At 35.9% G+C, this 11,921-nt stretch overlaps 1 protein-coding gene across 1 annotated transcript; it reads left to right on the top strand.

Annotated features, from left to right (window-relative positions):
- Positions 1-501: 501 nt before the first annotated feature.
- On the top strand, positions 502-11,668 carry LOC104097467 (preprotein translocase subunit SCY2, chloroplastic). The gene is made up of 15 exons (XM_070188594.1): positions 502-702; positions 2,277-2,798; positions 2,963-3,051; positions 3,859-3,938; positions 4,059-4,148; positions 5,483-5,574; positions 6,630-6,713; positions 6,968-7,109; positions 8,049-8,165; positions 8,394-8,523; positions 9,113-9,236; positions 9,341-9,447; positions 10,704-10,817; positions 10,900-11,099; positions 11,205-11,668. The coding sequence occupies exons 1-13, from the start codon at positions 639-641 to the stop codon at positions 10,791-10,793; spliced, it is 1,731 nt and encodes a 576-aa protein (XP_070044695.1). The 5' UTR covers positions 502-638; the 3' UTR covers positions 10,794-10,817; positions 10,900-11,099; positions 11,205-11,668.
- Positions 11,669-11,921: the final 253 nt, after the last annotated feature.

Here is an 11,921-nt window from a genome sequence, read left to right as displayed (position 1 = left end):
GCAGCGCACCAGCTGTATAACTAGTACTAATTAAAAAAGATAATATAGACATTGGGAGGAAGAAAATCTTCATACTTAGCGTTAAAAGGAGAATTATTTTTAAAAAAATTAAATAATTCGAAAGGAGAAATGATTTTTGTTATCGTCTTCTTCATTTTTTTAAAAACAGAAAAAAGATAACTCTCTTCAAAGTTCAAACCGGGGAAAAAGAAAAGAAAAAGAAACCTCGAGGGAAAAATAGAAGACGGCATTAATTACCCCCAAAGTCGCCCGCTCTTCTATCTTTGTCCCGCACCCCGCCTCTCGCCTTTCTTCTTGCTCTGTCTCTCAGTTGCTATCTCACACATTCTCAGTTCCCTCAAATCACAACTTATACAATACAGAGAGTTTTCTTTCTTCGACTTCGTCTGAGTTTTCGTGCTCCTTTTGTCTCTCCAGTTCCATAGGTGAAGCTCAGCCAAAAGAATTGCCGTTTTCAGCGATTTTGTACCCTTTCGTGGACTCTTTAGCTTTTTGTTTCGTGGACTGTTTGACATGCGAATTCCTATATTGGAGACGCTGCGTTAAGGATTGAACAATTTTGATTTTGGACGTGAGGAGCTGAGGGTTTTAGAGCAGTTTTTCACTGAAGTTCTGCTATGGAAGCCGCTATTCTCAGCTCTTACACACCGCTTTCCTCAACGGCAGACCTCAGGATTCGAGGCAAGTCTATCTCCTTTTTTACTTTTTGCAATTTGTTTTCAAATTAATCACTGGTCCGTCTTTGCTGGATTTATTGTTAAAACTGCTAAGACTTTCCAAACAAACGCCTTTGCCATAGTTATTTCATAATGTACTTCTTTCTTTCTCTTGCTTTTCTGTTTCGTTCTATATCTTTGTGTGTTTGGTGTCACATGAATAAATTTCAAAGCTTGATTTCCAGTTGAATCGTTGGTTGCTCTCCTATGTGTGTGTGTGTGTGTGCGCGCGCGCGTGTCAGCACCAAAGAGAGCTTAGATAACTGATGACTACGTGGTGAGGACTGAGGGATATGATTCAAATGGTTGGAGTGAGGTGTTTCTGAAGAAATGATGAGTGCTATGTAGTCTTACAAGGCTGTATGCGTGGATGGCTGTACCATCCATCTGCCCCTTCTTGCGAGTGTTTATGTTGGCAAGCATCTTCTTCACCTGAAATGAGCAGCGTTGTTACTTGTTCTTTGGATCAGTTGCATAAATTATGAAGTCCGTAGTCCCCAAGAGGATGACCTAGTCTTGTTGACCCATTGTTGAGGCATGAGAGTAACAACTTGGAGATCCCAAGGTCCGAATTCCAGCTACCACTTGGGATAAGTCCGTGGCACAATTTCCTTCGCAATGTATGCTTGTGCACTGGACTAGCTGCTCGGTTAATTAGTTGAAGTGTGTGGCAAGCTGGTTTGTCCATTACCAATACAACATAAAATAAATAAAAATTAAAGTCTCCATAACCACATATGATTTTTATTAACTCTGGCCAGAAGTAAATGTAAGAACTTTAGGCAAGATATGAAGAAGGTTGAGAGCAAAGACCTGTGTTGTAAGCTTTCCAGTTTTTTATGTGAGGTTCAATGCTAGAAAAAATGCTTTTACTTCGGGGGTCTATCACCCCAATTGGTTTAGTTAGGAAATTCTTGTGAGTATGCCCCTATCCCGTAAGCCTTCTATCGTTGGGAGCCCCTTCCATTTGGCCCAAGCTTTCTTTCGATTACACTAGAATGTTTCAAGATCAGATTTTGAAATACAACAACTAGTTTTCTACTAGGTCACGGCTTCAAGACTAGTATGAAGAACCCATCCAAAAAAAATAAATAAAATTGAAACACACATGTACAGTGTAAATTGCAAAGCAGTTGATCTCTTTAATGATATACTCTTATTTAAGCGAATTTTGCAGGTTCCGTTTGGTTGATATTACTGTACTTGCTTGAGGGCGTTATCCTATAAAAACAATTATATTTTCTAAGTAAAGCAGTTTTACAAGTGGATGTAATTATGTTATTATCTTCCTAGGAAAAGCAATTGTTAAGACTTGTAATTTTAACGGTGAATTTTGCTTGATTTGAACTAGAGAATATATTTTAAATCTCTTGATTTTACTGTATACAGATTGCGGCAATATATAACTCGGATTATGCGCCAATCTTACAAACCTAAAGTATATTTATTTGCTTCATCGGCCTATCGCTCGAGCTCTATTTTTTGCTCTTTCTGGTAGAAACGCATTTAAGACCAACTTTTTTTACTTTTGGCTAGCAGGAAAGTTTGCTGGATGTAATCTCCATTTCTATAATTTGCCATTGAACAGAACACGCCTTCCTCTCAAGTTAAAATTTTCTGAATCGAGTAGAAGGCACTTTTTTTCACGAAAGGATCTGATATTGTCTAATGGTAGGAAAGAATTATCCAGCTATTTCACCCATCAACTTGCAAGTCACTATACAAGTATCAGGGCATCATCGGGAGAAACGCTGCATTATGGACAATCTTCACCAATAAGTGAAGGTGAGGGAGTGTCACCAACATCTACAGATGCCAATAACTTTGTATCCTTGCAGCTTAAGCAGAAGAAATTTAGAAACAGATTCTTGAACTTTGTAAGACTGGGATCTGTCATTGATAATGCTGCTGAGTCTTTTTTCAAGAGTGAGATACGGAGAAGGCTATTTGTGACTGCCATTTTAATTGTCATCAGTCGTATAGGATATTTCATTCCTCTTCCAGGATTTGACAGGAGGTTGATTCCAGAAGACTATCTCAGCTTTGTCTCAGGATCTGTTAGTAAGTTGTTTTTTCATCTAGACTTATACTTTCTTAGTTATTGGAGTTCAGTTTTGAAATGAGTTGTTTGAAGTTATTGGTTCTTCAGACACTGAACGGGGACTTGGGAAGGGGTGAAAAGATGATTCTTTTTCTTCCATTGAAGTATCAAACTGTCTTTGCAGATGAACTTGGCGATTCCACTCCTGAACTGAAACTCTCTCTTTTCCAACTTGGGGTCAGTCCTCAGATAGCGGCATCAATTCTTATGCAGGTCAGCTTACTTTCACCATATATAAAATTTTTGAACCAGGATAAGAACATTTCACTGTTCTATGTTTCATAAGCTATTTTATTATATGCAAAGAAGTTTTTGTTTCGCACGTTCTGCTTACATGAATATATTTGTTATGTCGGACCACCAGAGGGATGTACCAGAATAGTTTTTCTCAATAGAGTATGAAATACCAACATCTTTGTGTGGACCTACATTTGTATGTTCTGTAGTATATAAATGTCAGGTGAAAAGAATGCACTGGCCCTCGGGCATGTCTCGGTTATAAAAAAAGAATATATTTTTTGGTGAAAAATGTTGAGACAATATTGACATCTATCAAAGTGATTTCTAAAAGAGATTTAAGGAATCTTGGAGGAGGGTGTTATCCGAGTTGGAGAAAAGTGAAAATAACAGCTAAACTTTTGTGCTATTCAAGATAATAAGAAAAGGTATTTGAACAATAATAATACTCACATCCAGTGACTGCACCATTGCAAAACTACCTCAAGCATTCCTCCAACATCATTTCCATTTAATTTATCATTGTCGTTTTGCTTAGAGCATTCTTTTAAAGGGTTTTATCTTCAAAAAAAAAAAAAAAAATTTAAGGATTTTCATTGCTGTGGAACAGAATGCATTTTCCATTTAGTTGATTAATACTATTGCTGAAAGAGCAAGTGATTCATGTGTCCTGATTCAGTGGTTTGATAGGGACCAAGGTATATGGAATTGTAGGATTCATCTTTCTGTTACATAATGCCTCAGATTTGTGCTAAACTAGTGAATGCTAACTTCCCTGTTCAGGTACTATGTCATGTTCTTCCTTCTTTGGTGAAACTGAGAAAAGAGGGCTTAGATGGGCATGAAAAGATCAAGAGTTATATGTATGTCTAGTTTTTTCATATGAATCAGTGAGATGGGTTGTTCTTTTACTTTGGTGGTCAATTTTCCTTGTTTTGTCATCAAAAATTGCACAAGCTTATGAAACTTTGGATCTATTTTAGATGGTGGATCTCGCTTGGTTTTGCAATTTTGGAGGCTCTTATTCTCTCTTGTTACTCACTTCCATATTCGATATATGCTGCCAGTCATAGGTAAGAGAGGTACAAATTTTTCGTGTAATAATCAATGTGAGCATACTTTTGCTATTTTCAATATTCATTGTGCACAAAATATCGTGGAGTATTATTTTTCTTGCATAATATGGGAGTTCATTTTCCAGTAAAGTTTTGTTTCTTTAAATTGCGTCATTCTAGCTCCATTTCTTCTGTGCAAACTATAAAGTAGCCTTAAAGTTATTTCTTTTTCTATCCCAGATTCCCAGCTTTGGAAACTTAAATGACCTTTGGAAATTTTCAAATTTTGTTTTTTGATATTCCTTATTTTCCTAATTCGGAAAGAGAAGTGAATACTATTCTTGCTGTCTATTTACTTTAAGCTGATCTGTTTCTTAAGCATATTGTTCAATGTAAAATTTGAAAGTTATATTATTGAAAATTTTGAAAATGCTTAGAAGCACGGTAAGTCATGAAGTTGTAAATTCCCTGTTTTCCACTCCATCCCACATATCTCATCTTAAAGTGTCGTCAATGTCTCGGTTTGAAGTATAACATTGTTGTTGGCTCAATTAGAAAGAGCAAAGGAAGGGCTTGAAAATCTTCCCCCGGAAGTATACCCGCCTTCTTCTTTGAGCAAAGAAGGTATATATCCTATTGATTTGAAAAAGGTGGATTGGAATGTGGTTAATTTGGTTCAAGAAAATTAATTTATTGAAGATAGTTACTGATTTATCTGCACATAGTGATCAAAAGCAACAACTGCATCTAGCTCGCATAATGAATGGGATACTATGATTGCGGCAAGTTTGGTATATTCAAGTTGCCCCCTCTTTATCTATCGGAAGTAGGTAATAGTAATGCAACAGTTGTTTTTCGATCATTTTCTGATAAATTTTTCATTGACTTTTGATTGTTTTGACGTTCTCTTTTCCTTTTTTGTTCAATCGGATGAGAAATACTCCTTGAAGATTTTTGATTTTCTGAAGCTGGAAGTCTTCATCCGCTCTCTTAGTGCTGGTTTTAAGTTGATGAAATCTTTCTTTTACTGATTTAAAAAAGAGAAGATATTGGTATTTGGAATAATCAGCAAATCAAACTTCCTTGTGGATTCGTTCTTCTCATGTGCTATTTGAAGATAAATCCCAGAGCCCTTTCAATTAGCTATTATTTTTGGCGACTGAAAATGTTTTTCTGTGTAAATGCCTTCAGCATAATAGCATTGAATTGGTCTTGTTCCTTGAAATATTTAACGCCAATCATCTCTCATCTAAATCTTGATACATAATTGTTCCTCATCCCCGGTTGTTTGGGTCAAAGTTTCTTCTCATGCTGCTAATGTATTATTTACATAAATCTTCATTTTGTTGCAGGGTTAAGCATGTGTTGATGACTTCCTTCCTTTTAGTTTCTGGTGCAATGACTATGTCATGGATTTGTGACACAATAACAGAGTCTGGGTTTGGTATTTATTCCTTCTGTGCTTCTTTCTCTATCTTATTTTCTTTTCTTTCTTCCTTTCTTATTTTCTTCCTTTCTGTCTTAGATTTCTAATTCTGCTTGTTTTTTCCTGTTATAGGCATCTTTGCTGCTTGTTTGTCCTTTATTATTATTATTATTATTATTATTATTATTATTATTATTATTATTATTATTATTATTATTATTACTATTATTAATGTTACTATTATTATTATTACTACTACTATTGTTGTTGTTGTTATTGCTATTATTCTTATTCTTATTATATATTTTTTCATCTCTTCTCTCATGTCATACTATTTTCCTTTGGGTAGTGCTTTGGCTTTTAGATACTCCCTCATGCAATTCTTATTGTCTTAGTTTGACCTGGTGACATGGCACGATTCTTAGTAAATAGCTAAAAATGTTTATCATTTTGTATTTAGCGACACAACATGTGGAATTCATTGTTAATTTTTAGATCTGGATATATAAAATAGTGACCAAGTTCTAGTCCCCCCCAAAAAAAGAAAGAAAGAAAAAAGAATAGAAACAGAGTTTCATAGGGAAGAGTTAAAAGAAATGGCCGATGATCTTGAGTTATGTAAAATGTATTTAAACTTTATTTTAGGGAAACTGGACTGCAAAAAGAAAACTAGGCCTGTTTGACTGAGACATAAAGAATAGTAAACTAGTGGCATGATGATTCTTCTTATCTCTGATGAAAGTCTCACTGGCTGTTGAGAGTTGTTATGGCACACTTTTGGGAGGTCCAGTTATAATTCTCCTCTTTAAATCTGAGATTGTAAGAAGTTCGAAGAATTATGTACTTGACTGAAATTGGCTGACTCAACTAATTTGGTATAGACTTGGTTGATCTACTGATGTATTTGAGGAATTATGTAACCGAAATTAGCTGACCCCAATTAATTTGGTAACAAGACCTAGTCATTGATTGATGTAAATTATATCTGAATGAAATTGAATTTGGCTGATTCTTCTTTTCTGTTTCCTTGCTCTTCCTTTTCATGTTCGCTGACCACTAATGGATGGTTTCAGGTCAAGGATCGACTTTGATTATTTGTGTGGGTATTCTCACTGGCTACACAGATACATTGCAGAAAATGTTAACTCAAATAGCAGGTGGGTTACAAATGAGATACTGTAGCCTCTTAATTCTTTCCGATCATTGTAATCAATTGGCAATTACATCAGCATGTTGTGTTCGAGAATTGATTCTTTCTTTTGTCCTGAACCCATTTTTTACTTGTGTTGGAGTTTGGTCATGATCCGAAAATGGTTAGAAGTACATAACAAAAGAATTTGATAAAAGGATTGAATATTTCACTCCCTCTAAATTCTTGATTAAAGTTTCCTTTCATTCTTAACATACACAGGGAGTAGCGGGAGCTGGTGGCCTTATGTACTTGCTGTACTAGGTGTTTTTACTGTTGTTACAATGTGGGCCGTCGTTGTGAGTGAAGGGTGCCGGAAAGTAAAGCTGCAATATTACGGTTTTAAAGTTGCTTCTGCTGCAAGGTGACTTGAACTCTGAAGTGCTGATGATTTGCATTTTCTTTTTGTTTGAAGTCAGATTTTATGTTGCTGAATGTTGTGAAAGCTTCATAGGCACAGCTGTATGCATAATGCTCATGTAAATGTTTTTATGAGCTAAGATTTCAGGGAACTTATACAACATTATTTGAGTGATAATGGGAACTTAAATTAAGAACTTGCCAGTACTACAATGAAATCTTATAATGGAATTTTTAGTACTGGTGGTAACTGGAGTGTATGTAGAGTGGAAATTTCTTATCAAGGAATTATTGAGTAGCTCATATCAGTTACTAGTATGAATGCATCTAAACTTCCATAATATTTGTGTTTTTTTAAATCATAGATTTCATGAGCATGCAATACAGAAGTAATTGCTTTCTCTTGCATGCCCGATCATGTGTAAGTAAGTGCGATTAATTAGAGCAGGGAGGTGTTATTGTACTCTGCCATATTTGGATGCACAATCCATGTACTTTTCCACCAAATGGGACAAGTTTATGACTGCTTGAGCACGTAGCCTTGTAGGACAGGGTTGAACTATTTTTTCACTTGATTGATATTTCATGACTGGAAAAAAGGAATTTTGTTTGGTGTTCTGGAGGATAAATCACTCAAACATGTCTAGCTTGTGCCTGCCATGTAAGTATGGATATGTACACACACACACACTCATTCATATATGCGCACACATACATACAAGAAGAAACTCTCTAGTTGAGACTTAGGATACCCTGAATAATTGAGTTGGAAATAAATTTGTTATTTGGCTTGGGAATTTGTTACGACTTAAATTTGTACTATCTAGGAATGTAGAAGCTAGTTATCGTAGAATTTAGTTTCTTTTACATACAGATATATATAATACTCTTTTGTGAATATATTAAATATTGGCATCTGATTTAAGCTACCCATCTTGAGCAGAGAAGATTCTCCAGTTCCGGAGGTGGAGCCCTATATACCATTCAACATAAATCCAGCAGGAATGCAGCCTATCCTTGTTACCTCCTATCTGTTGGCACTTCCCAACATCCTTGCAAGGTTACTTTATATTCAACTGAATTACATTACGGTCACACCAGGAGTTTAGTGGTTCTTTGTTTATATTAAAACAAAAGAAAAGAACTTTAGTGATTCTTTACCATTGTTTTATGAGTAGGATCTTACCTACATTAGTGATTTGGAGCCAATATTGTACTTGCGCTTCAGTTAGAATAAGCTTTTTGAGATTTTCAGCTACAGGTTTCTGACACATACTTTCTTTGACAGTCTTCTTGGTTCAAGGTTTTGGGAACACTTCAGAGATATTTTGAATCCTGACACTTCTCTTGGGGCAGATCCGTGGGTTTACTATACAGTTTATGCTTTCTTTGTCTTCCTCTTCAACATATTTGACATTGTAAGTTTGCCATTAATTAACGTGCAGAAAGTGGATTTTAAAATGTTACATGCACAAATTCTTTTTTTCCTTGACTATTACTGCTTAATTGGAGTGGATAGAACATCAGTGGAATCAATTCAATAGGCTAGGTCCTTTTTAACAGGGATCCTGCTGGACTAAAAAGTTTCTATCTAGTAGCTTGGATTGAAGTCCCCCAGTTGGTCTAATAAAGGTGAAAGAAGAAATAAAAGATACCCAGACATGCTGGTGACTTTACGATGTTCAGGGCAGCTGTTGGCGAAACTAGAAATTGAACTCAACCTTTAAGAGTTACTAATTAGGTAGCCAGGAGGTCAAAAAAGAATAGAAGACCACATAAGGCTGAATTTTCTATATTATCTTTCTCTGAATAAAAATATGTGTAGAAAGAGGTAGTCTTTTTAGGAAAGATGATGTCGCATTGAAAAAGTGACTAAAAACTGATTATCTGATGTCATTCTCATATTGATTTCTGTGCTTCTATCACTTGAAGAAGGAAAAGCTTTTGAAAGGTTTTCAGGGATATTCTCTCTTGCTCAGTTTTACTTAACAGTAAACTTGTGACCAGGCCAACATGCCAAAAGAAATTGCTGATTACTTAAACAAGATAGCTGCTAGAATTCCAGGTATAAAGCCTGGAAAAGCTACGATTGAATATCTGACAAAGATCCAAGCTTCAACACGGTTCTGGGGTACAGATCTCTCTCTCTCTCTAAACCTCAATTTCTTGTTGTGTGATTCGCTAACAGAAGATGCTTTTCCTTTTTTTTTATTTTTTTATTGCATTGTTGTGCAGGTGGTCTGTTATTAAGTGTTTTGGCCACGACATCCACCATTCTAGACCATAATTTGCGCCGCATCAATGAAGGATATGCAATAGGATTGACATCAGTGCTAATAATTGTAAGTTAGTCTCTCTAAAACGTTAAGGGGAAAAAGTCCAAATGAATGTGATATGGATTCCTTACCTCTGGGGGTCTATTGGAAACAACCTCTCTACCTTCACAAGGTAGGGGTAAGGTCTGCGCACACTCTACTCCTCCCAGACCCCACTTTGTGCGATTACACTGGGTTTGTTGTTGTTGTTGTTGTATGGATTCCTTACCTTCAACTTTTGGCATCAGTACTAATGATTGTAAGTTCATGGTATTCAGGCATGTGTAGTTGCTTTCTATTATCTTTTTTCATCAGAAAAAGGCATGTGTAGTTGCTTTCTGAACACACAAACAATCTCCCTCCCTTCCCCACCAATAGGCTCCCTAACCCTAAGGTTAACGAAAAGAAAAAAAGGAGGAATAAAAAGAATGTGATATGGATGCCTTTAATATTTTTCAAGCCGATTTAATTAATAGATATCTTCTTCTTGCTTTTACACATCTTAATCTATTGGGGAAGCGATTGAGAAGGATAATGACTTCTGTTATCTTTTAATGGTATTTGATATTCTCTTTTATGCAACCAATAAGTTCGTGTTGGACACCCTCAGTTATGCCCTTGAAATTGCTTTTTCTTCTTGTTCCTTGGAGAAGTTAATTGTTTATCATAGCACGGCCAATCTCATAGTCTTGACAATTCCTTCTAAGGGGAATGTTCCTGTAGTTATCTGCTCTATATTGTGGTATATATGCATCATGTTGTGAAAGCTACCTTGTAAATAGCTGGGAACTAGTTCCCTTATCTTTCAGAAGGCTGTGACCTAGCCATGCATCAGGCCACAATTTAATCCTCTGTCCATTGCAATATCATAAGGCAATGTCTTTATATTGAGGGTTGATTAGTAGAGTATTAAAATTTTCACTAGGCAGATATGGAATTTTACTGTTACAAAGGATTAATAGCAATGGCAAGTATGACTTGACGGTAATGAGGTAATTCACATGATTTTCGTCCACAATGAGGTGATGTCTATTCCATAATAGCAAAAAAAGTAAACTGCAATTAAAACCACAAGGAGGCACCATGAAAGTAACCCATAAACTTATATAGGCAGAGTTCTTAACAAGCTCAGATTCAAAGAGACTAATAGTTCTTGTGAAGTTGTCTCGCAATTCTTCTTACACTTAGTTGAAATCACTACTATTATACCTTGGAATGTGGTAGAATGGCTATTATCATTCAGATGTTGTACTGAAATATTTCCTCTTCCTTCTGCTTTGCAGGTGGGCTCAATCATTGAATTGAGAAGATCTTATCAAGCATATAATGTAATGCCAAGTCTAAGTATGGCTTTGAAGCGGTATGGTGTATGAGATTGGAGGGTGGCTCTATTCAAGGTAGGTATATCTACTGTGTTCATACTTAGTTTGTGGTCTGTACTTCATGACTTATCTCATACATTATTTGGTGCTTGTGCAGTAAATGGGGTTCAATTCTTGCTTGCACCATTGGTGCTGAGAATATTTTGCAGAGTCTAGGATCTTTTTGAGTGAAATCTTAACTACTGATCAACTTTTGAAATTTGTAAGATCCAAGATGTCGCGGTCAGCCAACTCCTCCCAGTCAGGACACATTTCCCATATGTAGCAAGTAAAATATAGCCCATCCTTTGGCTGAGAGTAAATCATCTTATCCTTCTTCCTTGTTTCTTTTTTCCTGGTCACACTTAAGCTGTGCTATATATGATTAAATGAGCTTTTGGATGATTAAATGTGTTTTTGCAGGATTTGAAGTAATTGCATAATGAATGATACATAGGGTTTAGTAATGCTTGAAACAGGAAAAACCATTTTTACCCACTAGCTTCACAAATTAGATTAGACTTGCTACATGCATCACGATTCATCTTCTTCCTAAATTGTGTTTCCGGGATAAAGGATTAGCACGTGACAAGGACTAGCTTGTGCTACAAATAGCTGAAATTAAACAAAGACGAGTGATGGGGAGAGGTTTATTGATTTATTCATGTTGACAAAAACTGATGAAGTGCTATGAACATTAATAGAGTTCAAGATACCTGCAGAATATTTGTGCTGACAATTGTATATAGTTACATTTTTTATATGCTCTAGATGGCCAAGATATGGCAAGAAGCAAGTCTATTCTTCTGTTGGTGGCAAGCAAAAGAGGATGTAATTTTGCTTTAATTTTGAGGGGTATGTTTAAAATCTTCTTGTGTTGGTTGAAAGGTGTGTGCATCAGATCAGTGTGTGAAATGTTAACTACAGTTGCTCCTTGTAATTTGGCTGTGCAAACGTTAATCAGCTTTCACGTTTGCATAAAACTGAGAAATTGGGTAAATCTGTACGCAAATGTTCCTTTCTATTTATTGATGTACGAGTTGGAAACAGTGGAATGATTTTTTCCCCTTCCCTTCCTTCCCAAACGATGCATTACTTTGTATACTTATTTTTTGGCTAACGAAAAAGATTTTAACTCCT

The sequence above is a fragment of the Nicotiana tomentosiformis genome, chromosome 1, assembly GCF_000390325.3.
Source record: "Nicotiana tomentosiformis chromosome 1, ASM39032v3, whole genome shotgun sequence".
Lineage (NCBI taxonomy): Eukaryota > Viridiplantae > Streptophyta > Magnoliopsida > Solanales > Solanaceae > Nicotiana > Nicotiana tomentosiformis.
The sequence above is the reverse complement of the archived record's forward strand: the minus strand, read 5'-3'. Positions and strand labels throughout refer to the sequence as shown.